Genomic DNA, 20,539 nt, shown 5'->3' on the forward strand with positions numbered 1-20,539 from the left:
GCCAAAACATGGAAAGAGCCTACATGTCCATCAACGGACGAATGGATCAAGATGAGATGTATAGATGTGGTTTATCTATACAATGGAATGCTACATGGCAATGAGAAAGAATGAAATCTGGCCATGTGTAGCAACATGGATGGACCTTGAGGGTGTTAAGCTGAGCGAAATAAGTTAGGCAAAGAAGGACAAATATCATATGTTTGCTCATATAGGAGGATTAGAAGGAACTTAACAGAGGACCATGGGGGAGAAGAAGGGGGGAAAACTAGCGGGGGAGAGGGAGAGAGGCAAACCATGAGAGACTCTTGAATGCTGAGAACAAACTGAGGACTGATGGGGGTTGGAGGGAGGGGAAGGGGGGTGATGGGCATGGAGGGGGGCACTTGTGGGGATGAGCACTGGGTGTTATATGGAAACCAACATGACAATAAACTATTAAAATTTAAAAATAAATAAAAACAAGAAGTGATTTGGGCCATAAAAGGGAAAAAGTGAGACCCTGGGCTGATCTTTGCCCTGTAGAGAACATCTGTAGCCCACAGGCAGCTCCAGTGTTCCTCCTTCACTACAGTGTGACTCTCTAGCCTGGAAATCAATCACAGCTAAGTGAGAGCTCTTATTTCTGGGATTTGCAAAAGCTGAACTTTTAAACAATTCTTTTTCTGATTAAACTTTAAAATCTATCCATAAAGGTCACACAGAAAAGATCAAGCCAAGAGTTCATCATTCCAAGAGAACTTTCACTTGGTCTAGCTACTGAACCAATGATTAAGAGAAGGGGTTTCCAGGGGCACCTAGGTGGTTCAGTCGGTTGAGTGTCTGACTTTGGCTCAGGTCATGATTTCACAGTTCGTGGGTTCAAGACCCGCATTGGGCTCTGTGCTGACAGATCAGAGCCTGGAGCCTACTTCAGATTCTCTCTCTCTCTCTCTCTCTCTGCCTCTCTCCTCGACTCATACTCTGTCTCTCAAAAGTAAATAAATGTTAAACATTTTTTTAAAAAAGAAAGGGGGTTTCTGAACCAACTTGTGTGTTTAGAAACCTTCTTGGTCTTCTCTTTTTTGCACTTAGCTTTTTTTTTTTTTTTTCAAAAAAGAGAAAGAAGAATCTCTTCCAAACTTCTCCCACACATACTAAGTTACAGGTAATTTCTCTATTACTTTCTGCAATCTAGGTCGCTGGTCAATTACAACAAATTCCCACTGAGCAAGTGGGTTTGGAGAGCAGTCAGATTAATTTTGATCAGTTATGTTTACCCATAGAGCATGGAATGGTTACCAGTTAGGAAGAGAGAGTTTCTCCTAGGCAGGTCCCAATCTAAATATTGGCTTTAAATTGGCAATAACATGGGGGTGTGGAAGAGCAGCCATTTCAGATACAGAGTAGACTATTTGGTACTCCCAATCTGTAAGTAAGCAAACTCAAAACTTTGTCAAAAGTCACCCAGTTGGAGATGGTTTTAGAACACATCTTTCTCTGGGCTTCTTGGAACATACCAAAACACAATAATATTCTTATGAAAAAAGAATGGTGAAATGTGGCACTTTTTATCATTCTATATCAACATTTCCAACTTCAGTTATTACTCTCAATAGTAAGCTATCTATTTAAGTGTATCAGAAAAAGATCTTCTCAGGACTTTCATCATCTGCACAGAGTGTTTTATTGAGAAAAAAATGAACCAGATAGTACCTCTCTGTCCTGACATTCAGTCTCAACTATGTTCTAAGATACATGAACTAGGTAGGAAGATATCCCAGGCAAGAGGGTGTTAGATCAACACAAAGTCTATTGAATGATAGATAGAATGCAGATGGTTCTGGAAACCATCATGAATAGAGAGTTAATCCTAGACCTGTAACCATGAAAGTGAGCCTCTAGGAGTCTCTACTGGGCTCCCAGTGTAGTTGACTGAGGATCCTTGCTCCAGTCACCTTGAAATCCCCTTGAAATGTCTCTGTAAAAATGCCAAGCTTTCCATATGCTTCTCCCAATACTGTCAATACTGTAGCACAGATACTAAGCAGGCTTGTTCTGGGTCTCTTCTGATGGGTGAATTTGGCAATGGGTGAATTGAACAAGGACTCTCCATGGGCCTTATCAAGCATTCCTAGAATTCATGTAGTCTATGACCTTTCTTTCTCCCCTCTCTTCCTCACAGCATTGCATCATGGTCTGATGGCTCTCCCAGGTTCCCTAGGCTCCCTCCCCATCAACTCTCACCAGCATTTCCCCCAATTCATATAACGTACATCCAAGCTCATCTTGATGTCTGTCCCTGAGACCTAAGGCACACACTAATCCACTGAAAGAGGATTATGTCAATATACCCAAGACAAAGTACATAAATGTCATCACCACCACCAAATATCTTGAGATGGTCATTCATTAAATCTCAAGACAAACTAAGTTTCCCTCCAAGAAATTCAGTTGCATTTCTTTGAGTTTCTGCAGTTCCTATACTGCATGGCCTTCCTTCTTTTAGCTAATCTTTCTATCCATCTACCTACATATGTTGGGCAGTTAATTTTCCTGAGATGTTGCTCTTTTCCTACCTCTCTCCTGCTTACTCATCAGGATGGCTTCTCCAGACATCCTCAGATCAATCCACTGGGAGCATGCTGGAGCCCTGGGCATTCTTCATGAGTCAAAAGTGAGCCCTGTGTCCTGGTGAGAAGACTATGCCTTCTTTCCTTCGATGGAAGTCAAGAGGAAGCATAGGCTCAGAGTATGTCATAGCTTCCCCAGATCTCTTCATCTCTATTTATAGGGGCTAAGAGAAGGCCGCAGACACCTTCACACCTACACCCCTGGTCATGACCTTGCCACGATGGTGGTCCATTTTTGCTGTTTATGGCAGTCATTGCAAAAGGCCCCAGATTCCCAGGGAACCCTTTACCCCTCACATTCTAATCCCTAGAAAGGTCTATACATCTGCTATTTTGTTCTCAATTCCTGCCTTTTTAATTTTAGACACCAGCCCCAGTGTTTCAGGAATTCACTGAATGCAAAGTCTGCATTCTCAACCTCTGCTCTGAACCCCAACTGTCTGAGGCCTGGCTTCCCTACAGGCAGCATAAGGGGGAGCTGTTCACCTCCTGCACCTCATAGTCCTGGGGCTAGAGCAAGAGTAGGCATCTTCTGGGGTGTCTTGGTGGCTCAGATTCTTGATTTTGGCTCAGGTCATTATCTCATGGCTAGTGAGATCGAGCCCTGTGTTGGGCTGTATGCTGACAGCGTGGGGTTTGCTTGGGATTCACTCTCTCCCTCTCTCTCTGCCCCTCCCCTACTGGCTCTTGTTCTCTCTTGCTCTCTCTCTCCAAATAAATAAACATTTAAAAAGAAGTATAGGCCTCTTCCTTTACCCCTATTACACTGCAAGCCTACATTCTCTCTTCAAAACTCATGTCATTGGACTCCATCTCCACTTTAATCGCCCTACATAGGTCCCATCGCATCCTGCCTCAGGGCCACTTTCACTGGTGCTGCTTCTGCCATCGTTTGTGGTGATGTCAGTATTCACAGTGGAAACATCTTTGCTTCTCTGTGCCTTACATGCCAGTCTTCCAGTTATCACTCATGTACCTTCCCCGCTCTCTCTAGGACTGTCCACTACCAACATCTCCAGCCTGGCCTCCATCTGTCTCTACAAGGCTCAGCACCCCCGCTTTCCAGACTTTGCATAAGTGCAACCTCATGAGGCCAGCTGTGACCCCCAATCAGTACGACAACCAGTGCCCCATTCACACATGTGCCTGCTCATCATACACGGATCATTTCCTCCCGACCGTGCATCACTTTTCTCACACTGTAACGTTTACTCATTGGGTCGGTTGTTTATTGTCTGTCTCCTCCCACCACCCATCCTGCTCCCCTAACATACACTGAAATGTAAGCCAGATGAGGGCAGGGATTTTTATCCAATGTATCCCAAGCTCTGCAAATGGTGCCTGACACACTCAACAAGCATGTGGTGAATTAATGACTAAGTGAATGCTCAAGAGCCTGCTATTTCCCTGCCATGGGACCCTGGAGTCTAAACGTCTCTGCAGCTGGCTCCACCCTGCCTCCACCAGCCCAGGCGCCCCTGCCTGTCTCCACACAGCAGTTCACACAGGCTGTGAAGCCCCACTTTGCAAGTTGCACATGGTGGTTTTCCTCAAGGAGGAAACCTCCTCCCTCTTCTCCCCTCCTCAAGCCCACGACCCTCCTCCCCCATGAGTCACCCTGAATCAACTCAAGCCAGGTGGCCTTCCCTGTTTTGACTTTAGATCTTCTCCCACAGCAGTGGAGCAGGCCTGGGTGTCCTGGGTGTTCAGTAAACACGGGCTGACTGAATACTGCCATCAAGTGTGGCCATCTCCAACACCAAGGAGCGAAAAGTTTTGAACTTTAACTACAAAATTTTGAACTTTTTTTAAATTTAAGAATAAGTTTTAAATAAAGTAACTGTTTTTATTTCAATGGAGACACAGAGAAAGAAGTAAATACAAATCCTGGTCCAAACACTCAGTGAAAACTCTTATTAATATCGGGCGTATTGGTTCCTTTCCTTCACATGTACCTATATGTGCACATGTGTGTTTACATACATGCAGACGTATGCAGTCAGTCATGCTGGGGCACAATCTCATGTCCTGCTTTCTTTTATTGAACCTTATGTTGTCATCTTATTTCTGTGTTGGTGAAATGTATTTAGAAACATTGGTAGAAACTAATAACATAGTGCCGCATTTTATATGGTAATTTACTTAGCTTTTTTTCTATTTTTGCATGGTTAAGTCTTGTTTTCCTTTTATAGACAATGTTTGCTTGCTTGTTTAAGTATCTATACACTTTTTGGGCTGTTTCATTAGCTAGACTCTAGTTAACATGCCTAATATAGCTAGCTAGAGTCTAGAAAACAAAACCTCAGTGTCACAGGGGATGAAGTTTCCAGTTTCTTGAGATATTGTCAAATTCTCATTCAGTCTTCAGAACCCTTCCGGTCTCAGCTTACACGTCGTTGCTCTCAACCTTTCACTGTCCTCAGCTTAACTACCTCCTCTCCTCCTGCCTTTTGCTCACAGCAACTTTGTTTTGAGAGCTCTTGTCACAGTTTAACACACTACATTTATTAGTGTGTTTATTTAATTAATGTTGGCTTCTGCCTTTGAACTGCAGTTTTTATGAGAACATCAATGTCTCTTTAGTTCACCAGTGAACACACAGTGACACACATTGTCTGGTGTACATTCACCCCTGAATGAGTGAATGAATGCGTGAATACATCTATCGTCAAGACAGGCACACATGGAGTGAAGCGAGTGTGGGGATTTGGGCTGCAGAGAGACGGGAATATACAGCCCTGAGGCAAGGGGGCCCATAATGATCCTTGCAAGACTCCTTCCTCTCAGGATCTGAGAAGTAGGCGGTAATTAGAACTGAATTTCTACCACCACTGAGAAACCACAGAACTTTACCTTGCTCTGCTTCCCTTTTACCTCAGACCTCAGCAGCAGCCAAAGACTTCTAGGATACCCTTGTTATGTAGTCTGATGTCCCTAAAAGGCTTTGTCCAGTCCCCACTGGCTCCTTGTCCTAATCAACATGCTCCGCCTTTCCAGAGGCAATTGGTTTTTGTTCACACAGCACACATTTTGGGCTTGGAAATGGGATAGGTGTCTCTCTCACTCCTTATTGACAATACCAGGTCATGATTTCCTCCTTTCTCCATAACTGCCCACCCCACCCCCCAACACACATACCCTCCTTTTAAGCTGTTAATTATGTATATTATGTGTTACTTCATTCTTGGTGCCAGTTTCTTATCAATCTCTATTCTGTGAAGATTTTAGCACCAGAATTACTGTCTTGCAATCATATTTATTACTGTTGTTTGATTTCAACACCCATGAAGAAGATCCTACTAATGTACTGGTCTCTCCATTCCTTGACTACCTCACCTCCATTGATCTTGTCTTCTGCCTCATAGTCGAACCTATCAGTATTCTCTCTATAATCTCTCCTCAGAGTGCCCACTCACTGCTGACTCCAAGTCCCCAACTCCACCCTTTCCTTGACTGTAATCCATTGACCAACATGGCTTTGTGTCTGTACCTGACATCTGTCCTCACTTTTCTCCTTGTCGGGCTCTGGTTGCTACCGTGGAAACTCTCTTGCTCCTCTCTTCCTCAGCCACCCTCCCCTAAGAGAACACTAAGCCTGGCCCCCTTACTGTGCTGTGAGTGTACCAAACACTCTGCTGCCTCAGGTGTTTGCACTTGTGGTTCTTTTTGGGCATGCTCTTCCTTCAAATAGTCACATGGCTCCCTTACCTCCTTAGATCCCTGAGATCCCTGTCTATTCTGCTTGAAGTAGTGGCCCCCTCGCTCCTTTTCATTTTCTATCCCACAATCCTCCTTTACTTTCTTCCTGCCAAGTATCCATGCTCTGACTGTTATATAGCTATTCCCCCAACAGATCGCAATTGTAACATTTACTGGCATAGTCTCAGCATCTAGCACAGCACTTGGCGGACTACAGGAGCTATAAATGAATGAATGAATATGAGATAATTATCTTTCCTAAACTGACTCCACATTCTACATTGTACATTTCAGGCCATATAAAGTGGCATCTTCCTTAAAAATCAATATTGGCCTCTTCATGGCCTTACAATTACCTTGAACAAATCACACAAACAGGATATCTGTGATTTTCAATTAATCCTGAGGGAGCACCTAAAAGGACTGAAGATAGGCAGCAGAAGATACTAGCATAGTATATGAAGTAGCCAATCAGAGATAAGAAATCCCTGATGAGCCATCCCCTACAGAGTGGAGAAGACATTTCCTGGCTTACGGGAAGGAGAGCCAGAGCCAAGGGAAGTGCCTTGTTCAGCTGGATTAGTTATTGGAAACTTGTTTCCTTAGGCCAGCCAGTTCTTCTAGACACTGAGTCTGTGGCTGTCTATGTCTCTTCTCTAGGGGCATGGGATCAGAGGAGAGGGGCCTGGAGCATCAGTCACTGGCTCCTGCCTCACACCCCCACTGTTCATTTAAAGGAGCGAGGAACTGAGGATAGACAGGGCCCTCTCTGGGGAACCCCAGCGAACATCCCAAGCAGCGCTGGTCATGGGAAGCTGCACAAAATGCCTGCTGCTCTGAAACATCTCAGTGGCTGCCAGTGTTTCTCTCTGAGATGCTGAGCTGTGTTTGATTAGGATCTTGAGTGAAATAAGCCACTTGTTTCACTGGGAATGTTTCAGAGCTAAAAGTTTCTTTCTGTGCATAATTAATATTCTACCTCTTTGAAGATAAATTTTATCTATCCAACTCTATAAATGGATCATTTCCCCCTGGCTATTACTATGTCGTCTCCTTCACAAAAATAAGATAAAATACAAAGAATAATGATATGTAAAGAAAAAAATCATCACAAAAATGATTTACATTTTTATTCCCAATGTGAAAAGCTTAAGAATGTTTTTAATGCATGTCCAGCTTGAAACCCGCTGCACATGTCTTACAACATTTCGTAACAGGCTTTTCCCATCTGTGCTGAAAACAGCTGATGATTTAATGCAAATTGTTATTGTTTCACAATCTCCCAGTGATCTTTTCTATTTTGTTTCAGGATTTGGGGTCTCTTTGGCATCTGCTTCAGAAATGCGACTGCAAGGATTGGCTTTTTGTTGTGGCCGCCCTGTGCTCCACTGCATCCCATTTGCTTCATGTTTCAGATACTACTCATTTTATTATTATTGTTTTAAATTTCACTGTCTTCAATTTCGTGTGATTCTTTTCTGAACGTTAAAACCTGGCTTAGTTAGAAATGAATACCTTCTGGTCTAAGAGATGTAAATAGTAAAGCAGAGGATCCAAAGCATGGAACAGTGGTTACCAAGAGGGACCCAGTGGGGTCTGCAAATCCACACGGAAGTCTGGCATGATCTATTTCAATAGGTATTTGAAATTTAAAACACACTGGCCCTACAATGTGAACAAACCATTTTATTTATAGAATGTATATATTTACGGTATGGGATATATGCATATGTAATTCTCAAGTATATGTAAATGGCATTGTGGTTAACATTTATTTTCTAGGCATTACTACCTTCATCACTCTTGACACATTATACAGTGTTTCTTTTCCCAGTCAATGAGTTATCATTAAATAAGGACCTTAGAATTATTAAAACAAAACAAAATCTCTACTTTTGATACAACTTTACACTACAAAGGTGGGCTGCCGTCAGAACAATGGGTTTTATGTTCTGATGGAGCTGATCACCGACTGGTAGGAAACAAACTCTGGGGGTCTTGGTTTCCTCATGTGTAAAATTGGACTCTCATTTCTCTAACCTGCTTCATGGGGTTTGGAGACTCAAAGAGAGAAGATGAGAAAGTTGTGCAAAAGTGTAAAGTGCTACATGAATAAATCAAGCAAACAGAGTGGGAGCTGGGGGAGGCCTATGTACTCTTTGTGTAGCTTTAGATTTTGTAGAAATGCTCTGGTTGCTTGGACTAGAGTGGGAGCTCCTTGGGCTCAGATGGGAATCAAGCCAAGCCGATAAAAGGAAGGAGAGTTTGGAAATGGAGTTGAAGGTTGGGGCACATGTAGAACAAATTCACTTTGAGGCTTCACGAGGCAAGTTCAAAGGTTTGCATTATTCCCAAATACCCCACATTCACTGGCGAGCCCTAATCTGATCTTTCTCTGGGTTGTGAGGTTAATGTCTTCACCCATTTTGTCCCAACATAAACAATGGTGATAAGTATGTTGCCACTGACAACTAGAGCTAAATAAGAGCAAGTCAGATATGAGCTGAACCCTGAAACCAGATCATTAGCCAAGGTCACGACTGGTTTAGAAATTTGTGTTGTTTTCCTTCCTGTCACTTGCCAGCAATATATGGCACTTTTCTCCCTTGTAGTTTGCAGTCTGCTGGGCCCTGAGCCATGGAGACTGTTTTTAATGGCAAAATCTTCAAAGTTGTGCTTAAAATATTTGCATCATAAAATCCCTCACGGGAGCCAAACTTCATCTTCGGAAGGAGCCTTCTAGCAAGTGGCAAACTTGCCTTCAGAGACTGGAGAAGGGCTCCTGCCACCAGCATCACCTTCCAACCGTTGTTCTGCTGTGGCCGACAACACCCCAGGAAGAGATGTAGAGCATCGTGAGACATCCGCAGTGTCTGGGAACAAACTCCAAATGGCTTTTCTAAGCCAACAACAGTGTGAGGTGACTCAGCAGTTAGTTGAGCAATTCAGAAAAACGTGTTTTTCACACATTTAATTGATCCTGTGAGCAAATAAGCGCTGAGGATGAAAGATGAGTAATTGTTCAGTCTCGCTGTGGGAGGGCTCTATCCTCGTTTCTTGTTCTTTCCTCCTGTGTCCGGTATGGAACAGCCCTCTCTGGGGAATGATAGGTCAATGCAGTTATTATTTGCTTTATAAAATTAAAAATCAGTAAATAAAAACTGATCATTTGCATCTGAATTCAGAAAAGAAGAAAAAACTTGTCTTTAGCAAAGGATGCCTGATCTTATAGGACATATAATGGAATCCTTTCAAAATGAAATTCTATCATATGAGTTTTAGCCTACAGGAATGAGACGTATGGACAAAGGACACCCAGGTATTTTTTACTTTGCTGAATGGGATATGAAAGGTCGAGGAAGAAGAAGAGCAGGGGATGAGTGCTGGCTGGGAAGATGGTGAATTTTAGAGAAAAGCACCCATCTAATGAGAAATAAGTCCCTTCTATGTGGAGTTCAATGACATTCTCCCCACTTCCCCATGAGATCTAAGATAAAATATCAGTTTCTTGTTAAGAAAAAAAAAAAAAGCTTATGCTCAAAATTGTAACCCTCATCCTCCACACATTAAAAAAAAAAAATGTCAGTTTAATTCAACCAGCGTTGTGATCTAATCATTACTCAGAGCTGAAGGTGGTTTTCCATTAAAGCATCTCCGTCACTCTCACTTTCTGACCTGTGAACATTCTTATTAGCTGCCTTATTAAGATGATATCCTGTCTCTGAAGTAAGAAAAGAAGATTATCTCCTTACCTGACATGTCATCAGTGGAGTAATCTTTGTTAAAAAGAAAAAAAAAAAAGAAGAAGAAGAAGAAAGAACTGAGTTACATAGGCATTTAAATTTCCGGCACATTATGCTATCCACGGAAAACATCCATAATGTGATATACTTAGAGGTAGTTAGATGAATCTTAGTGACTTATTCTTCCAGGACTAGCAAACAAAACCAGAAGCAAAGTACTATCTGCTTCATCTTAGGTTGATTTCAACTGGGGGCAAGACATGGGTGTCAAAGACTCATAGGATGAAATAAAGAACACATTAAACTAACCGAACAAATATACAATTACATACACATTTTACACGTGCTACATATGCCTATATGCAAACATGTACTTTCTAATAAAAACTATTGGAGAACGGGGAGCAGTCTGGAAGATTGTGGCCCTATTTGAGTAAATCATGAGCAATGATGTGGACCGAGAAGCCTGGTCCCTTACCTCTGGCCTTGTTTTCAGACTTATGTGGGAATATGATCACAAAAGTGTACTGCTGGCCAAGTGGTCAGCTCTGTTTGCTTATTTGCTGCCCTTCTTCAAAACGGGTTTGCAGTTAAATCAATTGCCCTCATTCAAAGAAACAGAAAATTCATTTGGTTTATGGTCCTTTATTGGATAGAGTTGACTTCTGTGGCAGAAGCGAGAAGCCAAGGTCCCACTTTCCTTCCTGTTAGTGGGAAGGCCCTGTCAGCCATGGGATGCTTTGGCTTCTTCTTCTTCTATTTTTTTAAATGTTTATTTATTTAGTTTTGAGAGAAAGAAAGAGAGAGTGAGAGAGAGAGCACAGGCAGAGAAAGGGCAGAGAGAGAGAGGGAGACACAGAACCGGAAGCAAGCTCCAGGCTCTGAGCTGTCAGCACAGAGCCAGATGTGGGGCTCGAACTCACAAATCACAAGACCCTGACTTGAGCTAAAGTCGCATGCTTAACCCACTGAGCTACCCAGGTGCCCCAGGACTTCTGTCTTTGGTCTAACCAGCCACAGGGAGAAGAGATGGGTGGTGGTATTTAACTTACATATGATACAGAGGCCTTATATAATATTATCTTATAATCTATATAAAAATATTTATAAGACTTTATATAGTCTTAATGTATTGAGTGGAGATAATGTAACTGGGACCATCTTTTCTGAGGGACAATAGGGTCCCTCTACTCCCATCCTCATCTGAATGTGGGCCTTGGTGGTGCTGCCGACCTCTTTTTGTGACTTGAGACTCCCCCCACCCGAGGCCACAGAGCCCAGTGCCTGTGCTGACCACCCGAGGCCTGGCTCTTGCTGTGGGTATGCCCACCCCATGATCCCGCCACGACCTTGGGAAGTGGTCTAGAGCTAGAGGGCAGCCATTTGGACAGGATTGTTTTGTAGAGTATATTCCACTTCTGTGCTGACTCATATCTAGTCCTACCTCTCCCCTTGGTGTAGTTCAAATTGTCAGTTTTAATCTACAAATCCTTTTGTGATTGGGGTCCCCCAACATTTGATATTACCTCTCCCGCTCCCCTTCTCCTGTCCATGGAGATAAACAACCTGTGACTTTTGGCATTTGCAATGGGCCCCCTGGTCAGTGAGAAAACGAACATATCTGTCCATCTTCTCTTTTCTACTTCCCCACACCTCGCATGCATTTAAGAACCAAAGACATGCTATTTTCTTGGCTTGCTACACACCTCTCATAACTAATCCTGAGGTGACAGAATTGGATTTAGTGACAGGCTGAAGGCTGCTATGACAACCAGCTGATGCAGGCATTCCACACGGAGGGAATTTGCAACAGGTCTGTGCAAAGCTTGCCCTTTGAGGGGGGAGGCGGCACATGGATATTTGTGACAAGACACACCTAGGATAGATCTAGTGCCCCTTATGCCTTCGAAGCACCACATACATACTAACGAATCTAAAAGGGATAGCAAAGCCTTATTGTGTAATCTGGGAAATAAGAATTGGTGTTGAAAGTGGAAAAGAATCTGGACTTTTCTCTGGGCTCACAGTGGGCAAGGCTAGTCAAAACATTTGACTTGCTGAAATGATCCAGAGGGAGCAAAGGAAAATGATGGGAATATTATGTAGGTTTTTGTATACTTTTTTCTTTTATTTAGCTCTGGAGTATTGGCTCCTTCAATTCCGAATTCCCCAGGCTTCTTTTGGCAGCCTGGATCTTCCAGTAAACTCATTAAGAAGGTCCTTTTCTCCTTCCTGTCCCTCCTCAGGTGTTCAAGCCCAAGTAGTCAATCATGTACTTCCATGTCTGCACACACAGATATAGGAAACTTTCAACTTTTTCTAAATATGAAAAAAAAATCACATCTGCTAATATACTTAAAAAAACCACCACAAAACCCAGCTAGAAGTTTCCACAGGAACACTAGAGACACCACAAAGAACAGGAAGAAATATGCCTTTTATTAGAAGTCTCATATATACAGGGAACGCTGTTTCTCACAGCTCAGGGAAGGCTGTAAGAAAGAGCCACTGTCATCCAAGGTCACCGTGCTTACATTGGTAACACCATTTAAACATTGCCACACACTATGAACACGTAGAACCGTTACACAGAAATGCAAAAGAGACACAGGTACGTGTGGACACTTCACATATTTTCTAAAAACAAGTGGACACAAAAATACAATGTGCCAGTAAAAAAAAAAAAAAAAATAGGCATATCAGTACATGTCTTTTTTTGTTTGTTTTCTTTTTTCTTTCTTTTTTTTTTTTTTTGTTAATACATGGTATGCTGAGCTTTCATCTCAAGTTTTCTTCACATCAGGATTTGCAGGCACTTTAGCAACCCAGCCATGGTTCACAATACATGAGGTTCAGACGGACAGCTGAAAACACAGGAGCAAGTGAGGTCCTTGTGACCCACACATACATTATGATATTGACACGAGAGCAATCTTTTGTACCACTGTTTGGTGATATAACAGCTTTTCCCTTATCTGTCTTCATTTTGTGGCAGAATCATTTAGTAGCATGAATGGCAATACCAAGCAGAGATACAGCATCTGAGTGCACTAGACAAATGTCATTTCCAACTGACTCTAAAAACTGTAGTGAGCAGATGAGTTTTTAGAACCCCAAAACGCCCATCTGATTTATCTTTGTCCCACTCTATGCCCTTCCTGCCAACTTGTCAAATGAAAACTAATTAAAATAATTACTGGGATGTTGTGGGCCAGAGGCTCATCCTGGGAGAATTCTTTTCCTAGCTCCCACCTCCAAGTCACGATACACACAGGGCCGGTGGGGAGGCTCCATCCTTCCCCTACCAGAAGTCACTCCCTGTCCCTCATCCCCCACACAGAGCTGCGCTGACTCAACACATGTGTCAGGAACATGATCAAACAAATGTATTTATAAACACAGACTAGAATGATCGCTTTATTGGTAATGTTATAAGGCAGTTGCAAAAGGACCCCCATGATAACCAGACAGTATTGGATATGGCTTAGCTTCTTTACTAGGATGAAAGAACTTTCCTGTTGCAAGGAGCTGAGAGAGAACAGGGAAAACCATGTAGATTACAAAATACTATAAATGACTGTGCTGTGAAGTACTGTAAAGCCCCAATTTCTGGTGTATGTCACCCACTTTGATCCACCAGAGATTGGGATGTCACCTCACATCAAAGAAAACCGAAAAGGGAGAAAGAGGGATCAATATCACCCTCAACTTCAAGGCAATTTGTCACAAATTGTAGGGGGCTAACACAAAAGCCATGGACATCTCATGGGTGAGGTCAACATTTCTGGTACTCCAGAGAGATGCAGAGCATGTGAATGCCTCAAACAGATGATTGTCAGATGGCGGGAAATCCTTCCATGAAATAGACACTTGAGACATAGTGGCAAAGACATTAAGGCCTTCCATTTCTTCGCCCATACTGCTTAAAGGCACTGATACCAACAAACAGAAAAATTCCATAGTACCATCAAGGTTTTAAAAAAACTCCCAAAATACAAGTCTTCATAAGAAAATGTCCTTTATTGCATGACATGAAGCCTCCACTCTTCTCCTGTTCAGGAATAGAAGGGTTTCCCTTTCTCAGGAGTCTGGAGTCTGTTCAGCCTAGCGACCTGAGAAGGGGAAGGGGGCACGTCCTGCCGGAAGGGCCCCTTGGGAGGGGTATAAGTGGGGTCCTGGACTTTCTTGTACGAGTCATAGTTGTTGAGCCCCTCAGGAGGAGGAGGAGGCTGCTTCTTCATCTGTTGCTCTTTCCGTCTCTGTTCCTGGCGAAGGAGCTCCTGGGTCTCCAGCATCACCCTGGCGTTGAAGCCGTGCCCACCCAGATAGCCATTCCTGGAGCCCTGGTAGCTGGAGTATCTGGGGTTCTCCTTGGCGCTCTGGAAGCCTTCCCCAGGGGCGTAGTTCTGCTCCCAGGAATCCTGGGACACAGAGCTGGCATTTTTCCTGCTTTGCCTAGAAAAGTAAATCCCAAAGATTAGTGTGAGGGTTGGGAGAAGGGGGGAAAGAGAAAAGAAAGGAAGGTGGTGGGGGGTGGGGAGAGGAATATGCATTTGAACCTCTCAACCAATAGTACTGTATGTTCACCCACAGTGATGTGGCCTGGAGGATTAACACAGGACCATCCTCAGCAAACGATGGCTAAACAGGAGAGAGAGCCGAGGGCTTCAGAGGCTATCCAAAAATAAGGGTCTTACTTCTGTGTCTGGTAGGCACTATTGATTCTGCTTAGGGTGACAGTACTGCTTGCAATTTAGACACATTGGCAAGACATTGTACGGGGGTATTAGAGATCTGGCAGCTCCTACCCCAGTAGGAATTGCTCGTTTTAGAATGCTACAATTCAATCCTAAACAAGCAAAACAAATATTTTACACAGCTGCCACCATAATGCCTGAGACGCTAGCTAATAGGAAGTACATGTAATGGATTATGATATGAGTTCAGTTATGAAAGATTTAAGTCTAGACTCCTATATGATTAAAAATGCAACAGGCAGTCCCTTAAAGCGCCGGCTTTCAAGATGTATGTGTCAGCAACCAACACTCTTCAGCATCCATGCTCATCAAGACTGTAGAATCTGGAAAGTCTGTAAAGCAAGCACTATTTTCCTACACACTGTACCCTCCCCAAAGTCTGGGGCAACCTACTTAACTCCCTTCCTGTCGCTCCAGGATAGGGAAATAAATCAGAGCCATATAGAAATTTCTACATCTTATCACTTCTGCAATAAAGTTGCACATCATTTTCAGGAAACATTATTGTTTTGAAACATCTTTAATTTACTATCAAGTCTCTAGATGCTTTTATGAATTTACAATAAGATTGGCTATGATAAAGTAAAACAATTTTGTGCCAGAAAGGAAGACATGTCCTAATTTTTTGCCTTAAAAATGGAAGAGAGGGAGAGAGAATTGAGTAATAAAACAAAATATATTGCTCCATTTATCAATAAGAAAATCATTTGGCGACAGTATGTATTGCTCAGCCTTTCATATCAACACACACAACATGACAGGATGTTCAGAGAGACTCCCGTGAAGGGAAAATACAATCTATGCAGACACTGGGGCTCTCATAGGAATGAAACATTTGCATTTTTGAACATTCAGAAGTGCTATCAGCATGGTTTGGGATGAAGTCTCCCCATTTTCCACATGGCCTAAAATGTAGTTGGGCGTATTTTCAATAAGGAAAATGAACTAATGTCCAGCATCATCTCTGGATATGACTATGATTAATTGGGCAGTCCCGCGTATCTTTATCTGCTTCTCTTTTAATGGGAATCAGACCATTCATACAGTCATCCCAGGCAAGAATCCTTAGATTTGATGGAATAGTTTATTTGCCTAAAGCACTGATTATCTTCGCTTAAAAAGTCATAAATTAATCTGCCCAGGGACATGAATGATGGAATATGCCAGCACGAAACCAGGGATTTGACATTAATCATGAAACTTTAATTAAAACAACGAACTTGTTACTGATGTTATAGCAACAAAAGTGCAATTCCTTCATGGGTTAGTTATCAGTTTGAAGATAACCAGAAGTAGGCCACAGAAATTTCACCTCTTTTTCATCCTTGGCCTACTGAGATCCACTAACCCTCTCCATCTCCCAACCCCCAACTCTACAAAGCCCAAAGCTTCACTCTATGGCGCTTGTGCACAGTAAGCTGAATTTTGAATCATTTTGGGAAGATAGAATCTTTTTTTATTTAAACACATCGAGAAGTCACTAAAGGTTTGTTAGGGACAGAAGTTATGATGATGTGAGAGAAAGAATTTCTTGTAGCTAAAATTTTCTTCAAATTAAGCCATCTAGAGGGAAGTAAGCAGACTTCCCTGAGATTTGAAGTAAGATATATGGGGAAGGACCATGCACATAGATACAGGCACACATACACAAATATACACATGATTCCTTGGTTAAGTGTCGTATCAATAAGCTCTCAATTAAGGAGAGGACAAGAAATGAGCAGATCATAGAGAAACTCGAGAAAACTGCAGAATATGAAAGTTTTCTACATGATACTTAGGATCAGGTAGATACAGATTCCAACTCTGTCTTCCATTTGCTGGCTGTGTGACCCCAGGAGGGTGAGGCTGTTTGGGCCCAAGTTGTCTCATCTGTGAAATAGGCAAGATACCTAACCTCATAGGATATAAATGAAATAACACATGTAAAATGCTTAGAAAAGGATATCATACAGTAAATGGCTGACTAATGGGTCTTTGGAAGAGTAGTTTGAGGCAAAGTCACTCAGATTAGCCTCTGAGCTTTGGGGAGGCATCTTTGTGACCAAGGGAAAACAATAAGCAAAAATATTAGCTCTCCATCCTTTGTCAGAAGGATTGGGTAGAAATCAGGAAGCAGGGAGAGGCACCAAAGAATAACTGAAGAAGCTTCTCTAAGTGAAGGCAACTCCACTTTCTCAGAGACTGGAAAGAAGCTTTGACTGTCCCATGATTGCTTAGTCAAAGGCCACAAATAACAATAACAGGAACAAAATATTAATCTCTGTTCACTGAGTTTCTTTATAACCAACAGGTGTGTTGGTCCTAGAATGTGCCCACTAGAGTTTTCTGAATCCACTCAGGGCAAATGCCCTGGTTTGGCAATAACTATCATTTAATGATTCTAACTGCTTCCAAAATGGCTTGAAGACCACCATCATGTAGACCACATCTTGCATCAAAGACACAATGCCTCAGGAAAGCAATTTAGTTACTAAGGTGAGGAGGAGATAGAAGGATGAAGAAACATATAAAGACCAAGGCTGACAAGTTGACAAGCAGCTGAAAGACATAGTAAATGGGCCTGGTGGGGAGACCATGTCTGGGTGCCGAAGACAGAAGGGAAGTGAGGTATACAGAGCAGAGAAGTTTGCCACCAACAGATAGGAAGCCATGGGAGAAGGAAGATGAAGAGCAAATGGGGAGACAGCAGGAAAAGAAAAAATACATATATTTAATGAAGGATCTTAAGTAAGTCGTTCTCTCAGTGACTATAACTGAACATACTTCTACTCAGTTCTAGAGTTGCCTTTTGAACACCAAGAAAGTAATCTAGAAATTTTAAAAAGATTAGAGAAAAGAAAGTGAAAAAGAAAAGAAAATAAGTCATTTAGGAATTTAAAAAAATTTGAAAAGGAAGCCTAGCCTTACTGAGAATTAAGTGTGGGTCCACTCAGATCTCCTTTCCTCCCAAACTAGTGATATGACTTGGCTAGGATTCCTTACCAACATTTCAAGATGTAATTTGAATTCTGGCTATAGACGGGTTACTTACAGTGAGAATTTACACACCACCCTGGCTTGTATATGTCCCTTTAATTCAGACCCCTTCCTCTAGTGCTACTGGTACAAAGTTTTGACCATTTGTTTTATTTTACGCTCCACTTTGCAAGAGAACTTCTGTTGTGTGTGAAATTTTTTTGGCATTGAATGCCATACCAACTTGTTTAGACAAAACTCCGCTAACTGCCAACATCTGAAAAGCAGAGGTCAAGCGTCCTTGAAGAATATCACATGTCCAAAATCTGGTTTTGACTCAAGCCCATGTAGGTTCTTGCGATCTTCCTCTCAGTTCCTAGTTGGTCTCGTTCCTTTCCTCTGGATCTCCACGCACAGCTTTCGTCAAGGGATGCCCAAGCTGGGTGCGTCTCCACATTCCTAAATCTTCCCACAATATATAGTCCCATCGAGAAACTGTTCTCTAAAGGCAGAGAACAGGCTGTAGAGCACCCAGCGCTCTTGCCCAAAACTACAACATTTTCATCGTGGGATTTCTGCTTTTCTCATATCAACACAGAATAAAATGCCTAGTAACAAGGGGGCTACACTGAACCCAGAGGGAGTTTTTATTATTTAGGGAAACACCCCGATGGTAGCAGTGGCAACCCTCCCCTCCAGGAGTTAGATCCTTCTGCCAGGTGCTTCAGAAGGGAGAGGGGAGCAAGGAAGGGCAGCCTAGAGGAGGAGGCGGAAAAGACAGCAGAGCATCAGTTTGGACTATGGGGCTACCTGGGAATGAGACCAGGAGAAAGCCAGTGATCTCTCTTTGCCCTCTTCCCCAGGACTGGGACCCTGGGGGGTCCTCTCCCACCAGGCCGTGTGCCCTTCTGGGCTCGTGCCCACCATCTCTCCCACTTCCTTTCCTCAGCCTTGTGCACTTCCCAATTCACTCTGCCTGTTACATATGCTTTCTGATATTTCTCCTCCACTTCTTATACTCTCAAAAACAACTAACGTTTATGAGGTCAAACAATTTGCCAATAAAAGAACATCCCAGCCCCTGCATAGGCAATGCCATTCACGCGGGCCATGATGTGCTACTGACCATCAGGTACGTCAATTCATCGACCTGAACACACTCATTCTCCTGACGGAAAGCAAGCCAAACAGGCAGGGTAGAGGGATTTTATACAGAAGAACCTTTATGTATGATACTGGAAAGATGTTTCACATTTGGCGCATTGGGCTAGTTCATACAGTGGCCTTCTTCCAAATGCTAAGGGAAGTAGAGCACAGGGAGGAGCTTTGCACCTACACCCATTGACATTCCAGGCTTGGGAACCAAAGTTCTCAGTAACAATGAGACTTATGAAATCAGGGTTTAGGAAACAGGCAGGTTTGGGTCTGATTACTTAATTTCTCTGAGCTGCTTCTTTGTAAGACAACATGATGTCTAAGGTCGTGTCCAGACCTAAACTTCCCTGACTCTTTTATTTATTTTTTATTTTTTAATTTTAAAAAAATGTTTATTTATTTTTGAGAGAGAGAGAGAGAGATACAGAGTGCAAGTGGGGGAGGGACAGAGAGAGACAGAGAGGGAGACAGAATCTGAAGCAGGATCCAGGCTCTGAGCTGGCAGCACAGAGCCCAACGTGGGGCTGCAACTCATGGACCACCAGATCATAATCTAGGCTGAAGTCTTAACCAGCCGAGGCACCCAGGTGCCCCAAACTTCAGTGACTCTTACCCAGAGTGGGCTAAGTAAATAGATATTCTCCTATGTAAGAGAAAAAAAGCAATTCTCCTATTTAAAAGAAAAAAATAATTTAGTTTCCGAAGGAGATACAACTTTACAGATGAAAAAAGAACAACTGAATGAACAATATGACAATACTAGTAAACTACAATTAGGAGAAGGACACTACCCATCCTGGTAGATTTTCATTCACATCCTCATTGCCTTGTCTGACTTATGTCGATGTAGCCAGACAACGGAATGAGGATGTGCATGAAAGTCCCTCACGGTTATTACAATAATTATTTAACATTTAAAGGGACTCATCCTTATTACAAATTACAAGCAAGGCAAGACCACTTTTGTATAGGTCAGTCAAGTTTACACAGAGAAGCATTTCCCACCTCCACACTGCTCTGCTCAAATTCAAATAATCTACTTAATACAAACATGGAAAGTGGATTTTTTCCACCAAAATGTCTGTGTCACCTGATTTTGAGATAGAACAAATTGTAAGAATTGTTATTATAGGAGTGAATCGCAGGAAGTCTGGGAAGATGAGTATTTTTAAATAGGTACTTTTATTCTTTCCTGTGCACAGAGATAATACTCAGATGGGAAAATGGCTATCATTTCAGTGTATTAGGGCTTGGTCACCCGATCGCTCTCCAGGCCTTTGGCAGAGAACCCCCGGGGCTGCGGTACTTGCACGTGGGCAGCCCTGCGGATAACACCCTCCCACCCCCACCCCGGCTTGTCGGCTCAGGAGGCTGGCATCCCTGGGACTCTGAGGATCGGCACTGAACAAGGGCAAGGATGGTGAGAGAGCAAGAGAGATCCCACCTGCACCGGAGGGCACCTCCCCCCAACCCTTCCACGGAGCTCTAGGTTTGCACAGCATCAGACACGCCAGTCACCCCAGCAGCCACGCAAAATAACAGCTTTCCAGTTTTCGGATGAAGAGAGAGCCCTTCCGGCCCGCAGGCACCGGGGAAGGGGCGGGGGGGGGGGGGG

General features: G+C 42.9%; 1 protein-coding gene across 12 annotated transcripts in view; it reads right to left on the reverse strand.

The window, feature by feature from the left end:
- Positions 1–12,471: 12,471 nt before the first annotated feature.
- PARD3 (par-3 family cell polarity regulator) overlaps positions 12,472–20,539 on the reverse strand; it is a 673,368-nt gene continuing 665,300 nt past the window's right edge. For all 12 annotated transcript variants that reach the window (XM_039255313.1, XM_039255311.1, XM_039255312.1 and 9 more), the window contains one exon: positions 12,472–14,509. In XM_039255313.1, the coding sequence (XP_039111244.1) occupies positions 14,110–14,509 (400 nt within the window). In that variant the 3' untranslated portion in view covers positions 12,472–14,109. The remainder of the gene's footprint in view (positions 14,510–20,539) is intronic.

The sequence above is a fragment of the Hyaena hyaena genome, unplaced genomic scaffold (genome assembly GCF_003009895.1).
Source record: "Hyaena hyaena isolate Hyena2069 unplaced genomic scaffold, ASM300989v1 scaffold_519, whole genome shotgun sequence".
Taxonomy (NCBI): domain Eukaryota; kingdom Metazoa; phylum Chordata; class Mammalia; order Carnivora; family Hyaenidae; genus Hyaena; species Hyaena hyaena.